Source organism: Vicugna pacos, chromosome 22 (genome assembly GCF_048564905.1).
Source record: "Vicugna pacos chromosome 22, VicPac4, whole genome shotgun sequence".
NCBI lineage: Eukaryota > Metazoa > Chordata > Mammalia > Artiodactyla > Camelidae > Vicugna > Vicugna pacos.
The window spans coordinates 25,138,858-25,162,347 of NC_133008.1; the positions used below are offsets into that span (position 1 = coordinate 25,138,858).

At 55.7% G+C, this 23,490-nt stretch overlaps 2 protein-coding genes, 1 long non-coding RNA gene and 2 other non-coding genes across 13 annotated transcripts; 4 read left to right on the plus strand and 1 right to left on the minus strand.

Annotated features, from left to right (window-relative positions):
- Positions 1-16,896, plus strand: TNPO2 (transportin 2). 9 transcript variants are annotated; one of them, XM_072947602.1, is made up of 25 exons: positions 1-22; positions 3,735-3,846; positions 4,494-4,569; positions 4,652-4,801; positions 6,718-6,824; positions 6,909-7,042; positions 7,132-7,213; positions 7,287-7,409; positions 7,505-7,623; positions 8,459-8,519; positions 8,614-8,779; positions 8,984-9,136; positions 10,406-10,631; positions 10,828-10,999; positions 11,476-11,562; positions 11,641-11,748; positions 11,849-12,007; positions 12,532-12,619; positions 12,804-12,902; positions 13,477-13,572; positions 13,892-13,997; positions 14,272-14,371; positions 14,451-14,525; positions 14,636-14,763; positions 14,845-16,896. In XM_072947602.1, the coding sequence occupies exons 2-24, from the start codon at positions 3,748-3,750 to the stop codon at positions 14,741-14,743; spliced, it is 2,694 nt and encodes an 897-aa protein (XP_072803703.1). In that variant the 5' UTR covers positions 1-22; positions 3,735-3,747; the 3' UTR covers positions 14,744-14,763; positions 14,845-16,896. The 9 variants fall into 9 exon arrangements, with proteins under 9 accessions (XP_072803703.1, XP_072803702.1, XP_072803699.1 ...); XM_072947601.1 differs by lacking the exon at positions 1-22 and adding an exon at positions 34-56; XM_072947598.1 differs by lacking the exon at positions 1-22 and adding an exon at positions 2,294-2,447.
- Positions 10,686-10,754, plus strand: LOC116285135 (small nucleolar RNA SNORD41). Its single transcript, XR_004194817.1, has one exon. It is a non-coding gene; the product is annotated as a small nucleolar RNA SNORD41 (small nucleolar RNA).
- LOC140688550 (small nucleolar RNA ZL2) lies at positions 12,661-12,735 on the plus strand. The gene has a single exon (XR_012063286.1). It is a non-coding gene; the product is annotated as a small nucleolar RNA ZL2 (small nucleolar RNA).
- LOC140688458 (uncharacterized) lies at positions 16,743-18,297 on the minus strand. Its single transcript, XR_012063173.1, has 2 exons — positions 17,868-18,297; positions 16,743-16,996 (listed from the first exon to the last, which is right to left on the minus strand). It is a non-coding gene; the product is annotated as an uncharacterized lncRNA (long non-coding RNA).
- Positions 18,102-23,347, plus strand: FBXW9 (F-box and WD repeat domain containing 9). Its single transcript, XM_006206248.4, has 10 exons — positions 18,102-18,588; positions 19,732-19,871; positions 19,948-20,076; positions 21,035-21,147; positions 21,233-21,324; positions 22,196-22,344; positions 22,433-22,546; positions 22,676-22,765; positions 22,852-22,917; positions 22,991-23,347. The coding sequence occupies exons 1-10, from the start codon at positions 18,180-18,182 to the stop codon at positions 23,063-23,065; spliced, it is 1,377 nt and encodes a 458-aa protein (XP_006206310.1). The 5' UTR covers positions 18,102-18,179; the 3' UTR covers positions 23,066-23,347.
- The last annotated feature ends 143 nt before the right edge of the window (positions 23,348-23,490 follow it).

Below are 23,490 nucleotides of genomic sequence, written 5' to 3' on the forward strand. Positions count from 1 at the left end.
GAAGAATCAAGTTCAGGTTTTGGTGAGTCACACAGCCCTGGCTTCAAACTATTCTGGTACGTTAGCAGTGTGATCTTGGCTAAGTCATTCAACCCTTCTGTGGTTCAGATTCTTCATCTATAAAATAGGGACAAAATACTGAAACATCTCTAGAGTAAGTTCTGAAGTAAGGGCAATGTTCACATGGTCAATGTTAATCCTGACATTTTAAACAGCTGTTATTGCTTCTCTGGGTGAAGCAACTGGCTTCTGTTTGGGGGTGGTGTTTGAGAAATACCTTGAAACGTGGATGCAATATGATGAGATGCTTAGGCAGGGAGGCTGTTGTAAACTGAGATGTTTGTCTCCCATCTCAGATTCACGGTTGGGCATGAGCTCCTTGAGTTTCTTTTTTTGCACTGGGCGCTTCTAGTTGAGTTGAAGTAAGTTTGCCGTGCACAGGGCTGTTGTGAGAATACTGTTTGTAAAGTGACAGGCAGTAGGTGTTTAAGACATAAGGGGAAATTTTTTTTCTTTCGATTTTCGATTCAGTACTGAAATTCATCATCTGGGGAGAAGAAAGAGCACGAGGACCAATATTGTGGACCATACAGGCAGCAGAGGTCACATTATTCTGTCCCGACTCCTCTGTCTCAAGGCTTTCGCAGGGTCTCTGGAAACTTGACACATTAAAAGGAGGGAGTGAACGGGAACAAATTCTCTCCTGCATCTCTAATTCGCTCCCTACCTGACCCTTTATTTGAGGCAATCCCGCCACCCTGAGCAGAAAACTCCTACTCTTCGTACCCTCTCTCAAAAGATCCAAATCCAGTCCCAGCTCCCAACCTCATTCTTCCTTCTGCTCAACACCCGACTCCAGAGGTCTCCAGACCCCCCAGATTTGAGACTCAGAGTCAGTAAGCGAGCCGATGCGGGCGCGCGGCAGGATGGGAGGTGTAGTTCTAGGCCCCAAGGCCGCGCGAGGAAAGACCATTGCGCATGCGTAGGTGGTGGCCTTCAGCACGTGTCTGTCTCAAAGCGGTTTTCTGTCCAGCGGAGCCGGCTGGGGTGGGATCTCGAGTCTTGGAGTAGAATTTCGCTCCAGTTGACCCTTCCCAATCCCTGGCGGCCCCAGTGTTCGGCAGAAGAGGCCTTAGGTACCTGTGAACGGAGCCGGGACTGACTTTGCCAAGAGCAAGTGTATTGAAAAAGCTGTCCCCCTCCTCCAGGCAGGCGCAAGAATTGACCTGTACCTCTCCCGAGGCCAAAATGCCCCCCAGGGCAGGGCTGGGTTGTCTTTTGGAATTAGAGCCCTAGTTGATTCAGTAAATACTGGTTTAGGGAGGGGCCGAATATAGTAAAAGGACGGCCTTAAACCTCGCGGAGTAAAATCTAGGTTTTTGAAGAACAGTTTACTGCAGGTCTGGTAATGCTTAACTTGGATTATCTGTAATCCAGTGAGCTATTATACCCATTCGACGAGTGGGGAAATTTAAGCTCCGAGTGGCAGGAGTTCGCCCACATTTTCGTCTGTAGAGCCAAGACGTAGGGGGCGGGGGAAGCGGGATGCTCCAGCTCCTCCCTGTTCTACTCTGCTCTTAAGAAAAGAGGTGCCCTACTTTGTCCTCAGAAGGCGCAAGAATCACGAAGATGTCTTTCTTCATTTTCTTGCCCTTACCTAAATTTCCTGAGCTGTTAAACCTTATTCAGCTTCAGTAGAAAAAGAAGTTGGGCTTTTTGCTCTGGCGTTTATTTTACTAGTTCCTTTCGTTTAAAAATTTATATCCTCGTGGCTTTTTAAAATATCGTTTTAAAAATTGCCAAACAGTACTGGAAAATAAATAATGCAAAATGTGGCAGAGGCTTCTTTAGGAACCCAGCCCGTCTCAGGCACTCCCTTTGTCTGGCTTTCCTTTCTTTGTCTTTTGAGGTATAAAATCCACCCCAAGCTCAGTCCCCTCCGCTCTTGCGTGCACATGCTGTACTCCCAAGTACCCTCTGAATGGGAAGGTGATGGAGGGGGGCACAGTTCAATTCTTAGAAAAGGGGGGTGACAAAAGCGCAGGTGGCTCTGGCCGAGCAGTTCCTTGGTCCACCATACACCAAAAAGTCCCCACGCGCTGCTGAACTCCTGGTTCCAAGCAAAGAGCTGTCAGGCCGGCGTGAGACAGGCAGAGAAAACGAGGCGGTAGGAGGACCAGCTGGCTAGAGAGGCCAAGAGAGCAGCCAACTCTTCGTCACGTGACCTAGCCACGGCTGGGCCTGGGTCTCCCTGGTGCCAGGCCACGTGCTATGGCTGCTTCTCCCCATTGGCTCTTCTAGGCCAGTTTGAACGGCGTACGGAAGCCGCCGCGGTTCATATACGGCCGCGTTTTTTTTTTTCAATTCCCTCTTTTTGGCTCCCTCCTTTCGCGCGAGTCTCAGGAGAAGCCGCAGCTAAAGGCCCCTCTGCTGCCGCCCGAGGCCTGGTAAGTGGGCCTCACCGGGACCCCGACCGGCTCGGCCCCGGCTTGCGTCAACCTCCGCAGGGCTCCGGGCCTGCGCCGTGCGCGGCCCGAGCGTCGGGGCCGCGCCTGACCGAGAAAGGCCGAGAACCCGGTTGGGCCCGATTGGCGAGGCGGCGAGAATGGGCTGGGGCGGGGGAGGGGGGAACCGAGCCGGGCTTAGGGGGTGGGGCCTCGGAGCGGGGCTGGGTCCCCGTGCCTTGAAAATCCGGCCAGTGGGGCGGCTGGGGTCGGGCTGGAGGGGCTCTGATTGGGGGAAGCGTCTGGGGACTGCTTAGGGCCTGATTGGGGGGACGTCGTTGAGGATCGGGTGTGTGTGTGGGGGCTGTTTCGATGGGGTTAGGTTGGGTCTGATTTGGGGAGGCCGCACTGAAAAGTTGGGAGAGGGGCTTGTTGGGCCTTGATAGGGAGGGGCGTCAGACTTAGGCCTAGAAGGCTTTGCTCGGTGTGGCTGCGAGGAGTCGCTGGGATCTGTTGGAGGAAATGCCCCTGGAGGGTGTTAGGCCAGGTCTGATTGGGAGAGCTGTAGGGATCGGACGAAGGGGATTTCCAGCTCCAGGTGGTGGGGGTCTTGTACCGACTTGATTCGGGGAAGCAGCGGTGATCGGTCAGCAGGACTTAGGGTAGGGGGTTGGAGCGGTATAGGGGAAGGCTTAGTCAGATCTGATTGGGGAAGCAACAGAGACCCGTCCAGAGGGCTTCTGTAGTCGGGTAGGCGACTTGGCTGGCTCTCATTCGGAGAAGCATCCGGGACCTGTCTGAAAACTGTTTTGGGTCTGATTAAGGGGAATCGCTGAACGGTGTGCCGGCACGGGAGAGACAACGGGGGCTGGGGCGCTATCGCATTGTGGGGCAGGGCCCCTGGATGGGGAGGTGGCTGGGTCCTCCCCTAGCGGCTTCGAGGGAAGTGGAAGCCTTAGGGCTCACAGCCAGGGGCGGCCCGATGGGCCGCGATGGGACGAAAGCCCAGCCCCATCGTTGGGTGTGATGAGGATCCGCTGGGCCCCACCGCCGCCTCGCATGGCCCGCTTCCACATACCCCCGCCCGCGCTCCCGAGCCCGCGACTGCGCGGCCGTGGATAGCGCAGCTGGCGGGGACCCCGCACTTGGGCGGGCGTGGATCGGCGGCCTCCACCTGTCCTCCGAGGACGCTTCCGTCCTGCCGCGGCCACCACCACCTTCGCGGAGACAGCCCGGGACTCACACAGAGTCCTCGGGATCCAGCGCTGATCCTGGTCCCTACCCCCGCAGTTCGCCTTGCGCCATGGACTGGCAGCCAGACGAACAGGGCCTGCAGCAGGTCCTGCAGCTGCTCAAAGACTCGCAGTCGCCCAACACAGCCACGCAGCGCATCGTGCAGGATGTATCCTTCCTTCCGGGTATGGGGATACCAGGCAGACATCTGCATCTCCTGAAAGCCAGAGAGTAAGGGCTCAACTCCATAATTCCCAGACTCCTTCAGCTATGGCAGGAGCAGGCGCTGGTAGAGAATTAAGGATTAGAATTCTTGGGTCTCATTCCCAGAGGAAATGTGGTCCTGCAGGAGAGGACACTTTTACCTGGTGCTGGGCTTTAGTTTAGGTTCATGGGTAAAATTTCCTTTTTTCAATTTGTTGTTTCAAATACTATAAGTTTTGAATTATTTAAACTATTAGCAAGTTTCACTTGAAAATGTGAGTTCCCCTTTTTTTTAAAAAAAGCATGCAAGATTGGATTGCTAGTGAGCAGAACTCAGTAACAGCTGCCATCTTCAGACAGAGCCAGGTTTGCCAGCCCTCTCTTGCTCTGGCCAGATTTTCAGGAGTGGTGGGAAAGTCAGGGATGCTCCCCCACCTTCTGTTGAATCTCATGTGCCTGAAATGCTGTTATTCTGGGCATGGGGATTGACAGGTGGGGTCTCAGGAGCTGGTGCCTGGTCCCAGTAGTCAGAGGTAGTATCTGCTATGTGACAGTAACGTGACCCTGCCTGGCGAAGGCCCCTGTCTCCCAAGTCTCTTAACAACCTAGCAGAAACTCAAACAACTGAACCAGTTTCCCGACTTCAACAACTACCTGATATTCGTCCTGACCAGACTCAAGTCTGAAGGTACGCCCTCGGTGCCCCTCCACACAAGCTGGATCCCACTTTCTCCCTGATGGTCCCCTGAGCCTCAATCTTCTTCCCCTAGATGAACCAACTCGCTCTCTCAGTGGCCTCATCCTCAAGAACAATGTGAAGGCACATTACCAGAGCTTTCCACCGCCTGTGGCCGACTTCATCAAACAGGAGTGTCTCAACAACATCGGTGATGCCTCCTCGCTCATCCGAGCCACCATAGGTGAGAGAGTGCAGCGAGAGTCAGCCTGTGATGATGCCCTGTTGCTGTCCCTCTTGGCCAGGGAACTTCTCGATATGTTAAGGATATTGATTAACTGAATGCTCCAGCACTGTGGGTGGTACTGTTGCTATTGTCATTTTACAGCTGAGGATACTGAGGCACATAGATGTTAAGGGGTTTGCCTGGTAAATAGCAGAGCTCAGAAGTCCATGCTCTGAACCACCCCCTCCTGAAACAGCTGTACTTAATTCTGTGGCAGTCACTCAGTGTCCAGAATTTGGTGTTAGATCCTGAGGGTATAGCAGATTAAAATACGAGGGCTCCCTGCTGACTGTCACCAGTAATGATTTAGGTGAAACATGAGTTAGGTTAGCGCTGGAGCCTTCCTGTCTCCCAGAAGGCTGCCTGAGGAAGTTACAGAAGGATTTTCAAGCCATTTTACCTTAAGCCTTTACACTGCTGATCAACGCCAATGCTACTATTTGTTCCCAACTTACTCCCCCACCCACCCGTTTTATTGCGATATAATTGACATATAACTGATTTGCATTTTTAAAATTTAAATCTTTGTCAACTTTTAAAAATTGTCTTAGAATGGAAATTGTATATTCCTGTTTTAAATGACAAGAAGATTTATGTGCTCTAAAATGAAGGTAGCCTTAAAAATAAATGCAATAAATTCAGAAGAATAGTGTTAAATTTGAGCTAGTCACTGGGCCTATTGGAAGCACTGAACTTGGGGCCTGCTTCCTTGTTAAAAGTGACTCTTAGCCCCCTCTAAGGCCAGCAGAAGGATCTGGACTCAGCAAGCTCCTTCTAGTTGCCAGGTTCTGTTCTAAGTACTTGAGTTAAATCACTGAAGCATCCCAGTTGCCCCAGGAGACTGGGTTTTTTTTATCTCCATTGAGGCATAGAGAGGTTAGGTGGTCACACAGACAGGGACTGAGGGCTCTACTCAACAGTCTACCCACTGCGGGGAATACCTTTCCCAGCAGACATGTGAACCAGGGTCATCTGGAGTGTTGGCAGTGAAGCTTGCCCCCTGGGAAACACTGCCACCTACTGGCTTTAAGTACCATCTCTGCGCTGACATCACCCATACTCAGCTTAGCAGCCAGACTGCTTCAGGGTCCTTGCCTACTGCAAGTCATACTTGAGTTTCTTTCCCTTTTTTTTTTTTCCAAATATGTATTATTTTAAATAATGGCGGTACTGAGGATTGAACCCAGGACCTAATGCATGCTAAGCAGGCATTCTACCACTGAGCTGTACACCCACCTCTTGGGTTTCTAATAAGCAGTTCAAGTGTCCCTGAGGCCACGTGGCCCTGCCCCCTCCTTCTCCTCCTCCCACTCTCCCCCTCATTCTCTCTGCTCAGCCCCACTGGCTCCTTACCCATCTTTGAGCATACCAGACCTGCTTCTGCCCCTGGGCCTCTGTACCTGCTGTTCCCTCTGCCTGGGATGTTCTTTCCCCAGGGACCTGGATGGCTTCTCCCTCATCTCCTCAGGTCTTTGCTCAGATTATCAAGATGGTACCTGGTAAGGCCTTCTTTAGCTACCCAATTAAAAACTGCTACTCTCACCCTCAGCCCTTGCTAACCATCTTCCCTGCTTTATTTCCTCCCTTAGCTCTTGGCATCTAGCCTCCCAGGTCTTTTTGCTGATTTATCTTTACCTCAGCCTCCCTCACTAGACGGTCAGCTCCCAAGGACAGGGATTTGGGGTTTAGTACTGTGCTGTATCCCAGGTCCTGAAATACAAGGCTCAGAGGATCTCAGAAAGGGTGTGTAGGGCTTGTGAGGGTAACGTACAGAAAGTGTGCGTGCTGGTGGGGTGAGTGTGCAGCAGGGAGGGCCAGGGTGCCAGACAGGCCCGCACCCAGCCTGAGGCAGCGTCCTTTCCTGGCCGCCCCAGGCATTCTCATCACCACCATCGCTTCCAAGGGTGAGCTGCAGATGTGGCCGGAGCTGCTGCCCCAGCTGTGCAACCTGCTCAACTCGGAGGATTACAACACCTGTGAGGTATGAGATGAGCCATGGCCTGCCCAAGCAGGAGCCAGGCCTGGACCAGGACCCACGCCCACCTGCCTGCCCCTCTCCACTCAGGGAGCCTTTGGAGCCCTGCAGAAGATTTGTGAAGACTCATCCGAACTCCTGGACAGTGATGCACTCAACAGGCCCCTCAACATCATGATCCCCAAGTTCCTACAGTTCTTCAAGCACTGCAGCCCCAAGATCCGGTGGGTGCGGCTCCCCAGGGGTTTGCAGGGGGCCTGAAGCGGGCAGGACAGGTGGGGTCGGGGGTGACCCATGTGCCACTCCCTGCCAGGTCCCATGCCATCGCCTGTGTCAATCAGTTCATCATGGACCGGGCCCAGGCGCTGATGGACAACATCGACACCTTCATCGAGGTGGGCTACTGGGCTGAGGGGAGCAGGGTGAGGGCCAAGGGCCCAGCTGCAGCTGACCCCAGCTTCCCTGCAGCATTTGTTTGCCCTGGCCGTGGACGATGACCCTGAGGTGCGGAAGAATGTGTGCCGTGCGCTGGTGATGCTGCTGGAAGTGCGGATTGACAGGCTCATCCCCCACATGCACAGCATCATCCAGGTACGCATGGCCTAGGCCAGCCTGGGTGGGTGCTGCAGGGTGGGAGGCCATCCATAGCTGGACCGGGCCTTAGCCTTTCTCCTACCCCACCCTAGTACATGCTGCAGAGGACCCAGGACCACGATGAGAACGTGGCCCTTGAGGCCTGTGAGTTCTGGCTGACGCTGGCCGAGCAGCCCATCTGCAAGGAAGTCCTGGCCTCTCACCTGCTCCAGTGAGTGCTACTCCCGCCATCTGCCCACCCCAGCCTCCACCCCATGCTGTGCCTCTGCCTTCCCTTCTGGTCAGCTCCCGTGCTTGCCTCAGTCCACATCCTCTACCTCAGTTTACTTACTCTGTGTGTTTATTTTGTAAATGATGTATGTAATTTAAAAATTAGGTTAAGTTATAGGTGGAACAAAATGAAAAGTCAACAGAGGCTTTAGACATAGCTGGATCTAGGTGCTCAAAGGATGTGAAAGGCATCTGGTCTCAGATCTACTTCCTCTGTGTTGGCTTTATTCTCAGGCACAGCCTTCCTTCATGGTAGCATTCTGGCCTGCAACCTTCCAGCTTAGGAACCTCAGAGTACAGAAATTCTTTCTTGGCCAGTATCTCCAGCAAAAGTCCTAGGGATGATCCTTCTTGACCAACATGGATAACTTGCCTGTCCCCAAGTCAGTGAAGACTCTAATCAAAATCTCCCATCCCAAGCTTGTGGGCTCCAGCTGGAGGGGCTGGGTGCCCCGCCTGTTTGCGCCTTTAACCTGGCCCCATCCCAGGGAATGTTACTGCTTTACGGTGTGCTAGGGATCAGACGCTATTCCAAATTTCTCCCAGGGGTCTGGGTCAGGAGTTTTCCTGTGGAGCTAGGAGTGGTGTCAGCTCTGCCCCAGTCACAGTGGCTGAGACTAGGTTGGGATAGTAGCCATTAAGGGAAATGAACAAGCAGGTACAGTCTGCCCCTTGGCTCCTTGATGCTCCTGCCTGCACCTCTGCTCCCCTCTTCCCAGGCTGTAAGTGCCCCCCAGGGGCCCCTGCCTTCCAACTAACAGCCTCTCTCCCAACAGGTTGATCCCCATCCTGGTAAACGGGATGAAGTACTCAGAAATTGACATCATCCTGCTGAAGGTTAGTCAGGGCTGACCACCAGGCATGGGCAGGCGGGTGAGGGTGCAGGGGCTGGGGACCCCTGTGGTGCTTAGCTATCTGCCTGGCTCCACAGGGGGACGTGGAGGAGGATGAGGCCGTCCCCGACAGCGAGCAGGACATCAAGCCACGTTTCCACAAGTCACGCACAGTGACACTGCCCCATGAGGCCGAGCGGCCTGATGGCTCTGAGGACGCAGAAGATGACGATGATGACGATGCTTTGTCCGACTGGAATCTGAGTGAGTGGCCTGGATGATGGGGGGAGAAGGGCGAACTAGGGGGCAGCAAGCCCTGGGCTCCCTCTCAGGAGGTGATTAGAAGCCTACATGGAGCAAATCATGAGGATTCTAATCATGATCTCTGATCCTTGGGGGTACAGAGAGGAGGGCTGGTGGCCTGCCTGAGCCTGCCCCTCCAATTCTCCCCCTCCACCCCCACCCCAGGGAAGTGCTCAGCAGCTGCGCTGGACGTCTTGGCCAACGTCTTCCGGGAGGAACTGCTGCCCCACCTACTCCCTCTGCTCAAGGGCCTCCTCTTCCACCCTGAGTGGGTGGTCAAGGAGTCGGGCATCCTGGTGCTGGGCGCCATTGCTGAGGGTAAGTGCCCCACTGGCCTGGCTGCGCCTGACCTCTGCTCCTCCTGCTGGTGTGAGACCAAGGCTGGCCCAGATGGGGCTTGTAGGGGGTGACGCCATCCCCAAGTTCTCTCCAGAGGCTTGCTCACCCCAATCCAGACAGGTCTGGGATTTGAATCTTCTCAGCCCATGGGCCTGAAAGGAACCCCCAGATGCAGCTTTCTCTTTAATTCTCAAGGACAGGCAGTTCTGTGAGGTCGTCAGCAATAACAAGAATGGGCACTTCCCCAGCGCTTGCCCCACAGCACACAGCCCTGTCCTACGGGCTCACCACCACCTGCAGAGGTGGGTTTCTTAGATGGGGAGACGAAGGTGCAGAGAAATGTATGCCACTTCCCTTGTCACCCAAGGTGAAGCTGGGCCTCAAACCTGCTCCGGCTGCAAGGCCAGCCTGCCAGAATCAGAAGCGTGCGGTGGTGGTGTTCCCTTAAACTTCACGTGGTGTGCATGTGCTATATGGGCATGGCTTTTGGGCTCCCTTTGTCCCAGTGGGATGTATAGTGTGAATTACCAGAGGGCTTTGCAGACCTGTTACAGGTGGCACACATGACCACGTCAGCATCCAGGCCTGCCAAAACAAGCAGACAGGGCAGCAGGAGCTTTTCAAATTGTCTAAGAAAAGATTTTCTCATGATAAGTAACATATCTTATTTTAACAGAGCACATGATGTGCTACACAATGCACATGTGTATGTTAATAGACTATGTTAGGTGTTCAACATATTAATGGGAAAGGATCTAAAGAAATTGACCATAAACTGGTAAAAATAGATCTCAGGGCTTGGATTATCAGGAGGTGTGCTGTGATCTGTGTTCTGTAATGAAAAGAGAGACATGTTCATAGTTTTTTAGAAAGAGAAAATGTAAAGTAGAAAAAAAAATCACAAACAGCCAAGAAAGGTTTCCCAAAAAAGGTACTTTCTGTCCATCTGGGTTGCTGCTGCCCATAAAGCCTGAGTCACTGTGCAGCCCGGCCACCTGTGAGCGAACTAGTGATCGGATAAACACAGCACAGCCCTGGGGTGGGTGGAGCTGATGGAGGGGAGTGTCTTGCTCTGACGCTGTGTCCCACCCCAACCCTGCCTCTCACTGACTCTGTGACTGAGCCAGTTATGTAAACTCCAAACCTCAGTTTCCCCATCTGTTAGGTACAGCTGAGCTTCTCTCCAGTAGGGCAGTTGTGGCCTGGCCCAATTGGGCTCAGCCTCGCCTCTGTGCCCGGTCCTTGCAGGCTGCATGCAGGGCATGGTGCCCTACCTGCCGGAGCTGATCCCCCACCTCATCCAGTGCCTGTCGGACAAGAAGGCCCTGGTCCGCTCCATTGCCTGCTGGACGCTGAGCCGCTATGCTCACTGGGTGGTCAGCCAGCCGCCTGACATGCACCTCAAGCCTCTGATGACAGAGCTGCTCAAGCGCATCCTGGATGGCAACAAGAGGGTGCAGGAGGCGGCCTGCAGGTGACCCTCGACCCCTGGACCCACAGCCCTTACCTCTACCCCATGGCTGTCCTCTGGGAAGTGATGACACTCACGAGCCTGACCTCACGCTGATCTCTCACGTATTCGTACTGGCTGATCCCAAGTGCGCCCTCCCCGACCCTGCACAGGGCCCAGCCCCACCTGCGGCTGCCCACTAAACCCCTCCCCTCTCCAGTGCCTTCGCCACCCTGGAGGAGGAGGCCTGCACGGAGCTGGTGCCTTACCTCAGCTACATCCTGGACACCCTCGTTTTTGCCTTTGGCAAGTACCAGCACAAGAACCTACTCATCCTCTACGATGCCATCGGCACCCTGGCCGACTCTGTGGGCCACCACCTCAACCAGCCGGTGAGACCCCACAGCGGCTCCCTCCTCCCAATCCCCATTCTCCTTGGCATCCAGTGACCTGGCAGCGACCCATGTCGCATGCCAGGGACATGGCCATGACCTCGACAGGCAGACAGACAGACCCGGCCCCTGCCCTCGCCCTGCTCCCAGTCCAGCAAGGGAGACAGATAGTTATAAGACAGCATGGTAAGTGCTGTGCCGGGGGAGCTCAGGGGCCTGCGGGAACCAGGAGGTGCTGACTCGGGTTCTGATAGGGCAGGGGTAGAGCGGGTGGGTCTTGGGAGGGATGACAAAGTGAACTAGACGGGCCTGGAGGTCTGGCTGGATGGCGAGGCCTTGCAGGGCCCCATGAGCCAAAGCAAGGAGCCCAGACCTCATCGGCTAGATGACAAGCACCACTGAGTCATAGGGAGCCCTACTGGTTCCCAGGTAGCCACCCCCACCCAGGGAGCCCAAACTTCCTGCTCCCTCTCCAGGAATACATCCAGAAGCTGATGCCTCCACTGATCCAGAAGTGGAACGAGCTTAAGGATGAAGACAAGGACCTCTTTCCTCTGCTGGAGGTGGGTGAGCTCCAGGCGCTCTCCCGAGGCCCCACCCTACCCACCTGAGTTCACCTCTCCTGTCTTCCTCCCTACCAGTGCCTGTCATCAGTGGCCACCGCCCTGCAGAGTGGCTTCCTGCCCTACTGTGAGCCTGTCTACCAGCGCTGTGTCACCCTGGTGCAGAAGACGCTGGCCCAGGCCATGGTGAGCATGCCGCCACCACCACTGCCCCACAACCTGCTCCTCTGCTGCTGCCCCAGCCTGGGCCCACTCCCCTCACCCACCTGCCCCCTTCTGTGCCCAGATGTACACCCAGCACCCTGAGCAGTATGAGGCCCCTGACAAGGACTTCATGATCGTGGCACTGGATCTGCTCAGTGGCCTGGCTGAGGGCCTAGGTGGCCACGTGGAGCAGCTGGTGGCCCGCAGCAACATCATGACACTGCTCTTTCAGTGCATGCAGGTGGGTAGACCCCCTCACAGGCCTCTAACTGGACAGTGATGACAGCCATCAACCTTTGTGGGCTGCCTTGGGTGGACTCAGGTCCTTGGTTGTGCCCAAAAGATATCAGGGAGAAGGGTCCCAGTAAAGAAAAAAGCTTGTAATTATTTTAAAAAGTAATTTAAATAAGACATAACTAAAATCTCATTGAAAAAGCAAACAATGTAGAAAATTACAAAATATAAACTAGGAAATGTGAAGGCACAAGCCCCTCCAACATCATTCTCCCACCTCCTAGTGTATCAGGATGAGCAGCAGTTCCAAGTGCTCCCCTCTGTAGTGGTACCCTGAGCAAGGTGCACACACGTGCCCCCTGAGTCCTGGATGTACAAATGGGGCCTGGAGCCTGGGTGCTGGGAAGTGGCGGGGTCAGATTATGCTCCAGGGACTGCTCCCCTAGCTGCCCTGCACTGAGGGATTAGTCGGGACCCTGGCTGGTTAAGGGGAAGGAAGCCCTGCCGTGCTGACCCTGCTCTGACCCCTAGGACTCGATGCCTGAAGTCCGGCAGAGCTCCTTCGCCCTCCTAGGAGACCTCACCAAAGCCTGCTTCATCCATGTCAAGCCCTGTATTGGTAAGACACCCATTTCGACCTTACTCTGTGACCCCAGCCCTGGCCTCAAGTGATGGAGAAATGACCTGGGAGAACTGTGACCGAACTGGGATGTATTCGTACTGTCTGATGGGGCTTCCCCGCCACGTCTAGGAGCTCACCCTAGCTGGCCCTCCTGCTCAGCACCCCTCTTTCTCCCTACCAGCCGAGTTCATGCCCATTCTGGGCACCAACCTAAACCCTGAGTTCATCTCTGTCTGCAACAATGCCACCTGGGCCATTGGCGAGATCTGCATGCAGATGGGTAAGTGCCCTAGAGGTAGGCAGGTCCAGCCCCTCCTCATTCCCAGTGGGGAGGAGGGGCAGCAGCCTGACTGACTGACAGGTCCCCTCTAGAGGGCTCAGTGCTCCTTAAGGAAGGCACTAGTTGGCCAATGATGAGAGAACACCTCAGCATTTTCATCAGAGAAGGGGACAAATGGCTGAAAGGCCATCTATAATTGGCTTCTTCAAAGAGAAAGGACGGGAGGCCTATTCCTGTTGGACTATTTGCCAGCTTCCTGCCCCCGATGAAAGGTCCACTGAGATCTTTTGGGAGACTTTCTTTGACTGCATTCCTCCTTGAGTAGCAGATCCCAGCCACGGGGAGGCTGGGGCATGTGGTCTCACCTTGGTGTCCAGCAGTGACTCCAGCAGGGAAGCTTCTGGTGTTGGGAGGGTGTGGGGCTGTCTCTGGTTGGCCATGGATCCTGGGCTGCGGATCAGCTAGAGAAGGTTTTTTGCTCCCTCACCAATTGTGGTTGGCCAATGTCTGGATGCAGCTGGGGTCAGCATGGGTGGTGCGGGCTGTGAGGGGCTCTGATCAGCCCTTTCCCCAGGGGCAGAGATGCAGCCCTATGTGCAAATGGTCCTCAACAACCTGGTGGAGATCATTAACCGGCCCAACACGCCCAAGACGCTGCTGGAAAACACAGGTGGGCGCCAGGCCTGGGTCACTGTCACCCCCTTGCCCACCTCCTGGAGGTGGGGTTTCCAACTGGGAGGGTAGTTGACAGGAGGTCTTGGGAAAGAACCAAGGAGGGTGACTGGAAGGCCCTGGAATGAGGTTTTGGGAGGAGTCCCAAGGAAGATGATAGCCTTGGGGGAGACCTGGGAGATACATGGGGCAGGGAGGAGACCCTGGCTGGGCCAGGCTTGGGGGTTCAAGCAGCTGGCAGGAGCTATTCCCTTGGGGTGGGGCTGGTGCCTCCTGCCAGAGGCCCCGCCACGTACCGGGGCCGCTCGGGGTTACAGGTCGCCTGACGAGTCCCTCTGCCATTCCAGCCATCACCATCGGCCGCCTGGGCTACGTGTGCCCGCAGGAGGTGGCACCTATGCTGCAGCAGTTCATCCGGCCTTGGTGTGTGCCCACCTGTGTGGTGCCGGGCGGTGGAGAGGGTGGGACAGGCCTGACCCAGTCCCTTGCCTGTGCCCACCCAGCCCTACCCTGCCCACCCACAGATGCACGTCCCAGCCCCACCACGCCCTCATCTCCTGCTTCCCCCACTCTTCAAAGATACATGTCCTGTCCCAGCCTCGCCCCCCACTAACCCACTGCTCCCCACTGCCCCCCATGGATGTCCACCCTGCCCCAGCCCTGCTGGCTGATTTCCAACTGCTCACCTTCCCCACAGGTGCACGTCCCTCAGGAACATCAGAGACAACGAGGAGAAGGACTCGGCCTTCCGAGGCATCTGCATGATGATAGGCGTCAACCCCGGGGGCGTCGTGCAGGTTGGGGCAGCTGGGCTCTGAGGGAAGGCACTGGGGCTGGGCTCGGGCGGCCCCTCACACGGGATCCGTCACGTTTCAGGACTTTATTTTCTTCTGCGATGCTGTAGCCTCCTGGGTGAGCCCGAAGGATGACCTTCGGGACATGTTTTATAAGGTGAGGCTCCAGCTTGGTCCTGATCTAGTCTCGGGAGGTTGTGGGGTGGGGAGAGGTGGAGTTCATCGTGCTCTGCTCCGAGGCTCCCCTCACCTCCTCCCTCACTGCAGATTCTCCACGGCTTCAAAGACCAAGTTGGGGAGGAAAACTGGCAACAGTTCTCAGAGCAGTTCCCGCCACTGCTCAAGGAGAGGCTGGCTGCCTTCTACGGGGTCTAGATGAGCATCACGACTGCCAGGTGAGGAGGCCATGTGCCGAGGGCTGGCGCTGTTGTGGGAGCCAAAGGGGCACAGGCCCTGAACCCCCTTTTTCCCCACAGGTTTCTGTCTGCGTCGTCGTCAGAGGGGTTGCTGGGGAGCGCGCTGCGTCCAGAAGTCGCCGTGTCCTGGTCGAGGGGGGTTAGGGAGGAGTGAGTGGGACCCAAATCCAGACGCCTTCCCCTTCCATCTACCTGCCACACCTGGCCTATGTGGCTGGTCAGTGGGTGGGCAGCAGGGTGGGGCCTCCACACTCATCCTACAAACGGGAGGTGGGTGGGACTTCTTGGCAGCAAGAGCCCCTTGCTCTATTGGGGTCTCCTCCGGCAGCCCAGTTGGGCCAGCCATATGGGAGGGAAGAATCAACACGGCCGACCAAATCCGGCTTGGGATGAAGCAAGGGAAGGCAGGCGGGGAGGGGGTTCCTTGTAGAGACACGTACACTCACAGTACACACGTGGCCACACACATGTGCGGGCACTGCAGCCAGACAGGCTGGGCCAGCCACCCCACCATTTCCCCGACTGCATGGAGACAGTAGAATTAGTGAACCCCTGAGTTAACTCGTAAGGCCTTCCGTGTAACCTGCATCTAGAGTTTAAGAAGCTTCTGCTGTTTTGCCGGAATTGGCGGTGATTGGGGAGGGCTGGGTGGGTTGGGGACCTCCGCTGGGACCCTGGGGCGGGGGGAAGAGGATGGCCACCTTGAGGCCGCCTGGTCAGCACGTGCACGCTTTGGACCTGCTCTGCACACTTCTTGCCAGCTCTGTGGCAGCCTCAGCCAGTGCGTCCCCCTCCTTGTACCGTCCCAGCCAGAAGAGTGGGGACCACCGAAGTGGCCGGGGCTGACCAGAGGTTGCCCTTTTCCCTTCCCCTGTGCTCCAGTGACTTTGAAAGATGCTGGGCTGGGACCTTTTTCCCCTGAAGAGAGCTGAGGGCAGCCAGAGCTGCTGATAACTACTGCCTGTGTCTCTCCATAAGCAAATCCGTTTCAAAGGCAGTCTTTCTTTGCTTCTGAGAGTCCTCTTCTCAAGTTCCAGGCCTGAGTTTTAATACAAGGGCCAGGGCTGGGGTATTTAATTGATGGTGACAGAGAAGGAAGGCTTTGCCAGCAAGAAGGAAACTGAGAGCTTGGAGGAATGGAAGGGTGGTACACCCCCTAACCCTACTCTGGCCTTGGGACTTCCTGATCATTACAGCTCCCAGTAGGGCCCAAGACCCCACCAGATTGGGGCATTGATTCTAAGGAAACTTCTGGGATTGGTTGGGGATTTGGTCCCAGTGGGAAAGGCTCCCCTGGAAGAGGGGGTGTAGTTATTTCCCAGTTGGCCTCAAAACTGAAACCAGGGCCTGCAGCCCCCTTAATATTTCCCTTTTTCTCTTCTCTCCTTTTTACTTCTTTGGGGGCCCCTCCTGTGGTTTTGGGGCGTTTGACTGGATTCGTGCATACTGGGGCCTGCTCCATCCATCCATCTGGGGCCCTGGACCATACCCCTATCATAGCCCTGTGTCTTCTGTCAGACAGGGTCAGGCCCTGCCTCTATTCCTAGGGGCACTTGGTGCACATTCCATAAACTCAGCTGGTTCCCCGCTGTTAAAACTCCAGCAGGTTTCTGGAAGCCATTTGTAAAAAAAGGAAAAAAAAGAAAAAAAATTAAATACCATTTAATTTTTTGGTAATTCCAGTTCTTTGGAGCATCCTCTGCTGGGTCTTGGGGTGTGTGGATTGGCTGATGGATTGGTAACCCCTTCTTCACCCAGGATGGGGGGCTCCAACCACCTTCAGGAGAGGGGAGCCTGGTTCTAGTTATCTTTTCTTTTCTTTTTTTTTAATTAAAAAAACTATTTAATTTTTTAATTTATTTTTTGGTTGTTTTTTGCACAACGAAGTTTCAACCTCTCAACCTTTTCCCCTGCCCAGGGCTGTGGACCCTGACTGGCCTCCATCTACAGTCTCTCTCTTTCCCACATCCCTCCTTCCCCCTCATCCTCTTCTTCCTGTGGGCTCCAGGGTCTGTCCATTTGTTACCGTGCTGTGCTGGGGACTGGCGCCAAGGTGGCGTGAGATTCCACTTGTGTAGAACTTTGTTGAGTAAAGATCAGTTTCTTGTGAAATCCTTGGTCTCCATCTGGTGTCTTGTGTCTTGGGCTTTGCCAGTAGAGAAGAGACGTGGAGAGGGGCATGAGAAGCTTTAATAATAGGGATGCACAGGAACTGGGTCAGGAAATAATTGGGGGAGTGGGGAAGTATGTAAGATTAAATGTGGTAACATACATGTGCAGTCTCTGAGACATAATTACAGCTCTAGATCCTGAGCTCTCTAAAGGGGAGTCACTAGTGTTACAGTCCACGTTCAAGATCCCCATCTGCCAAAGACTAAAAACAGTGGTCAGGGGCAAGGCCTTGCAGCACTCTTAAGTTTGGCTAAGTTCACAACTCTGGATTGCTGGGTAGGTTAGAGATTTTTGTAGGAGGCTCAGCCCAGCACCAAGACTGAAGGACATACGTAGATATGCACAACAGTTAAAGCCACATGAGAAATTGCTCAGTTCTGAGGACACACAGGCCTCAGGGTAAAATCTTGTTGCAACGTAAGCACAGCTCAAGGATCAACTGCATCAACCTGGGAAAAATTTAAATGCTAACACCAACATTCGTTCAACAAGTGTGTACCTTTTAGTGAGAAGAAATAAAGCAAAACAGTGAAACAGTGATGTGTTCCATAAAGAAAAGTACAGCGGGGATGGGAGAAAACCTTACGGAACATGGTCAGTCTTACAGTAGGGTGATCTAGGAAAGTAATTTGAGCAAAAAGTCATGTGGCTATTATAAGTCAGGAGGAGGGAACAACAAGTGCTGCTTAGAGATAATATGTGTTTAATACTAGCTGGCTCAAAAGAGGCTGTTGGTAAATGAGAGGCTGTTTTTTTATCGGTAGGATTTTAGGTAATTCAGAGTTAAGCTTTCACCGAAGTCTCTGTGGTGTTAAGTGTATGTTTCTGGCTCCAGAAGGAAAGACGAGTTCGAGCCTCTAGGAGGATCAGACCAGGAAAAGGGACTTTTGTATTTCTAAAGTCAGTGTCACCTGTGAGAAGTGCCTTCGACAAGGCCGTGATTTTCAAATCAGAGCCCGCTGGCCTCTGCATCGGTACGGTCACAAATGCTTGTTTAAGAAACGCAGGAACCGGGAATCTGCATTTTCCAGCCTAAGGCCGACGCAACGAGGCCTCCAGAAAGCGGGTTTTCCGTACGCAGCCAGTTTACAGTCGAGCCGCTCGCTTCCGGGTGGCGCTGAACCGTCATTAGGCAGCGCCGGAAGTGCCCTGGCGCTGCCTAGGAGACAGGACGCGGGCTCCACGGCTGACAGGGGCGGCCCGGCCGCGCCCACTCTGTCGCCATGGAGCTGCCCCCAGGGCCGCGCGACGATCCCCGCGCCTGGGACGATGACTCGGACCCGGAGCCGGAGCCTGACCCCGACGCGCAGGCTGAGGCTTACGTGGCCCGCGTGCTCAGTCCGCCGAAACTCGGGCTGGCGCCCCCGCGTGCCCCTCCACTGCCCGCGCCTGCCGTGTCCCTTGGCGCTCTGGAGACGCGAGTCGTATCCAAGGGCCCGGCCGTGGCGGTTCCGGGCCTGCTGAGCCTTCCTCCGGAGCTGCTGCTCGAGATCTGCGCCTACCTGGACGCGCGCCTGGTGCTCCACGTCCTGCCGCGCGTGTGCCACGCGCTGCGCGACCTCGTGCGTGACCATGTTACCTGGCGGCTACGCGCGCAGCGCCGCGTACGCGCGCCCTACCCGGTGGTGGAAGGTGCGCCTGCCCGGGGACCAGGGTCGCCCGCCTAGGGCAGGCTCTAGGTGAGGCAGAAGGTACCAGGGGTGCTGTGAGCACAGCCCCTGGAGCAGACCACTTGGGTGTCCTGGCTCTGGAGAGGCTGAGGTAGTTACTGGTGGTACCAAAGTCCCTGACTTCTGAGTGGACCATGAGACAGATACTTGGGGTCCTGAGGCTGCGGAAATCTACTTGGGGAGATGTGGGTCTCTGAACTCAGGATCTAATGATATTTAGTCTTGGGGTTGACACAGGGACTTGAAGTCTCTGGCTCTCAGAATCGGTTGGGGCTGAGGGTAAGCCCAAGAATCCCCAGGTTCTAGGTCTAGATGTAAGGCAGCAAATGGTGATGCCAAATCCACTTACCCCTAGAGTCTTGACATATGTCGGGGATGAGGCAGGGACTCGGGTCCAGAGCCTATAACCCTTGAACCCAGACTAGGTTTAGAAGTTGGATCTCTGATACCAGAAATCACAGACCCTTGAGCCCAAGGTCTAACCTGAGATTTTAAGCAGGGTTTGGTGGTCATTCATCCTGTCCCAAGGTCTTTGGTCCTTGGGAGATAAGACAGCTTTGTGACCTTGAATTGATGGGACTTTCCCAAACAGCTTGATAAACATAAATGCTTGGGTCAAGGGCTTAGGTTCTACATCTTGTCAAGGCTCCCAGGTTTGGGATACTGGTTTGGGAAACGTTTCCCTGGGTCCAGTTCAGATGGCAGAGGCAGGAAGGGTCAATTTTGAAGTCCTAGCTCTTGTGACCAGCCTGAGGGTTGGGGCTGAGGTTGGCCTCAGACAGAGGTGAGACAGGACCTTAATGTCTTGAGGCTGCTATCCCCCATACTTGAGTTAGGGGATGAGGCCTGGGAAGGTGGTCCTGGGGCCCCAGTTACCCAATTTCTGGAAGCTTGGTGAGGAGTAGTCCTAGAGCTGCTCGGCAGGTGGGTGGTCCAATGGTCCCAAAGCTGGAGCCTGGGCCTCCTTGGGTTGGGAGAGATCCTTGTAGGGTTCTCTCCAAGTCTGGTTCAGGTTGTGCTCCTCGGAGGCTGGGGATGATCTTGGACAGCTGATGTGGGTGACAGGGTTCCTTCCCACTGAGGACCCTGCTATTGCATCCCACAGAGGAGGACTTTGACTGGCCGGCGGCCTGTATTGAGCTGGAGCAGCATCTGTCCCGTTGGGCAGAGGATGGACGCCGGACTGAGTACTTCTGCCTGGCCGATGGTCATTTTGCTTCCATTGACTCAGTGCTGCTGCTCCAGGTGAGGTTGGGGTGTCACGGGCCAGGGAGGGGTGGGCCAGGGTGACTCCAACAACATCACCTCCCTCCCCTCCCAGGGTGGGACACACTGCCTGTCGGGCTCCCGAGATCGCAATGTCAACTTGTGGGACCTGCGGCAGCTGGGGGTGGAGCCCAGCCGGGTTCTGGTCAAGGCCTTGGGCACCCAGAAGAACAGCACTCACAAGGTGAGGGAGTAGGAGGCTAGGCAGAGGATAGGAAGAGTGAGGCCTGAGTAGGGCAGCATGGCTAAGGCACGGGTTTTGGCACTAGACCTCATAGATTTAAATCTTACTCTGCTATTGTTAGTGCGACTTTGGGTGAGATGTATGACTTCTCTGGGCCTCAGTTTCTGCTTCTGTCCAGGGGTCAGTTGGGATGAGGACGAATGAGATGAATATGCATTAAGAACTTTGCTCAGGCTCAGGCACAGTAGGTGCTCAGTGGATGTCAGGTATACCTTGAGTTGCTCAGGGCAGGGCAGCTATGAGGCTGCTCTTGGGGATCAGATAGTTCTGAGCATGACTGTCATCTTGTGAGAGGTAGCCATGGAGGGGCATCTCCACCAGCCACTAAGGTGGGCTAGGCCGGTGGCCAAGAGCTCCGTCTTGGTGCCTAATGCTGGGTTAAATCCCCACTCTGCTACTTCCCGGCTGTGTGACCTTGGGTGAGAGACTCAACCTCTCTGTGCCCCAGTTTCATCACTTGTAGAATGGGACACATTACAGTACTCTCCTCAGAAAGTTTGGTGAGGAAAGTTTGGTGAAGTCAGTGGGGAGCTGACTGTGCCCTGTGCATTTTAGCTCCCGAGACAGGGACTTTTTAATGCGCATTTCACAGTGAGGAAACTGAGGGGAGGGTACTTGATTTGCCAGGGTCACGGAGAGGAGGCCCCATTTTTAATCACACTGTGATGTGGCCTCAAACCACTGCTGGTGCTGAGCCTCCGCAGGAATAATTCTGGAATATTATCAGGCAGGGGTGTGCTTGTCCTGGGCTCTGAAGTCAGACAGACCCACCGACCTAAGCTCTACTCTCTACTCAGTACTGACTTGCTCTGGGTTCTGGGGTCGGTTGTCTGCTTCCTCCTACCCTCAATGTTGTTATCTGTGAAATGGGGATGATCATGTGGGTCTGGTCCCATAGGGCTGGGTGTGGTCGCTGGCGGCGCTGGACCACCGAGTGTGCTCTGGCTCCTGGGACAGCACGGTGAAGCTCTGGGACATGGCAGCTGACGGGCAGCAGTTTGGCGAGATAAAGTGTGAGGGGTTCTGGGCAGGGAGGTCTGGGTGGGCAGGGCTCTATCTGGCTCCAGCCCCAGCCCGTGGTCTGTGTGTCCCCCAGGGGCAAGGCAGCCGTGCTGTGCCTGTCCTACCAGCCTGATATCCTGGTGACCGGCACCTACGACAAGAAGGTGACCGTCTACGACCCCAGAGGTGGGCTGGGGGCCCTGAGGCCTAGGTGGGGAGATCAGGGCTGCCTGGGGTCTCCAGGGTCGTCCTGGGGAAGGAGACACTTGGGCCTCACAGCCTGACTGGGGTGACAGTCACATAGCCAGAGTGGCCTGTGTTGTGCTAGGGGCCACACAGGTGTGTGTGGGCGGGTTAGGGGGCAGAGGAAGCCCTGCCTGCGTGTAGGGTTGGGTGAAGGACTGGAGGGCTCCCAGAGGAGGGGCCTCTGAGCCTGAGTACCGTGTGAGGCGGGACAGCCCTTGAGAATCCTGGCTCCCCCACTTTCTAGCTGTGCGGCCCCAGTCAAATTTGAACCTCAGTTTCCCCATTTGTCAAATCGGGATAGTAACTCCAGCTGTGTAGGGCTAACGAGAGGAGATGACAACAAGAACTTTGGTGGATTAAATGTTTACATGAGATGCCTAGAGTTCATGCTGCCCAGCACATAAACCTTTTCTGTTGTTTATTTATTTATTCGTTCTTACTTTAATTGAAGGGCTAGTATAACTTCTTCAGGCAAAGCCAGAGCTGGAGTCGGGGTGGGAGGAAGTCTCAGGCTGATCTGCAAGAGGAGGCATTTATGCTGGGACTTGCCGAGGTCTGATCTGTACTGAGAGTAGATGGGACTGGAGGAGGGAGATGGGACAGGAGGTGGAGGGGCAGGGGCCTGGGGGTCCTATGAGGCCCAGATCCAGCTGGGATGGGAGAGGAGCACCGGGGTCACCTGTGGGATGGGGGTGGGGGATGCAGACCAAGGGTTTTGCCAAGGAGGTTGGAGGCCTGGGATGCTGGGGTGGACTGGGGGTCCTCCAGGGTATCTGATATCCCCCTCCTCCCTGGCCCATTGCCCACGAAGCCGGCCCAGCCCTGCTGAAGAGCCGGCGGCTGCACTCGAGCGCGGTGCTGGCGCTGCTGGCGGACGACCGGCACATCATCTCAGGCAGCGAGGACCACACGCTGGTGGTGTTCGACCGCCGAGCCAACAGCGTCCTGCAGCGGCTGCAGGTGGGCATTCCCCAGGGACCCGGAGGGACCAGGCCTGCGGTGTGGCCGGGACTGGCCTGAGCTGCTCCATCCCATGTCCCTCCCACAGCTGGACTCCTACCTGCTCTGCATGTCCTACCAGGAGCCTCAGCTCTGGGCCGGTGATAACCAGGGCCTGCTGCACGTCTTCGCCAACCGCAACGGCTGCTTCCAGCTTGTCCGGGTCTGCCAAGGCCCCTGCTCCTGCCCAACCCTCCCTGGGCTGCCTCCCTACCTCTTAACCCCTGGGTGGCGGTGGGGACTGGCCTTGGGAGAGCCACGCCTGAGTGTCATCTGTCCTTCCCTCCCGTAGTCCTTTGATGTGGGCCACAGGTCTCAGATCACAGGGATCAAACACTCCCTGGGGGCCCTGTACACCACGTCCACCGACAAGACTATTCGGGTAAGACCCCAGGACAGTGCCCCCTCACTACCCACCCTCACCTGCCGGGAGCACACTCTTGACCTTTGCCCGTCACCCCTCACCAGGTGCATGTGCCCACAGACCCACCAAGGACCATCTGCACTCGAAGCCACCACAATGTGCTGAATGGGGTAAGGCCCTGTCCCATACACCCTGCCTGGCTGCCCAGAGCACCCCTGACTCCTCATGTCCCCACCCTCCCAGATCTGTGCTGAGGGCAACCTGGTGGTGGCTGCCTCTGGGGGCCTGTCGCTGGAGGTCTGGAGGCTGCAGGCCTGAGCTGGCGGACATGGCTGTGGATGTGGATCTGCCGGCCCGCAGGCCGTGGCCTCTGTTCTTGGGGGACCTTCCCCCATGCTGGTGCTGCCTCTGCCCCACCCCACAGGCCTAGGGCACAAGGGTCCTGGCCACGGTCGGGTGGGATCCCCAGGCTGGCTGGGGAGGTGAGGTTTGTGTTCCGGCCCACCCAGGGGGCTGCTCCCCACCCTCCGCTGTTTTTGTTATGATTTGGATGCTTGCTCTCACTTGAAAGCAAAGGAGAAATAAACCTGATATACTGGTGCTCCGGCCAGGAGTGTGAGCTTGGTGTCACCCCAGGGCTCTGCCCGAGCCTGCCTGGGGCTGCGATGCTGAGGACATCCATGTGTCTGTGAGACGGTGCATGAAAACCTAGGTGACAGCCACTGCTGTGCGAGTCTGGGTGC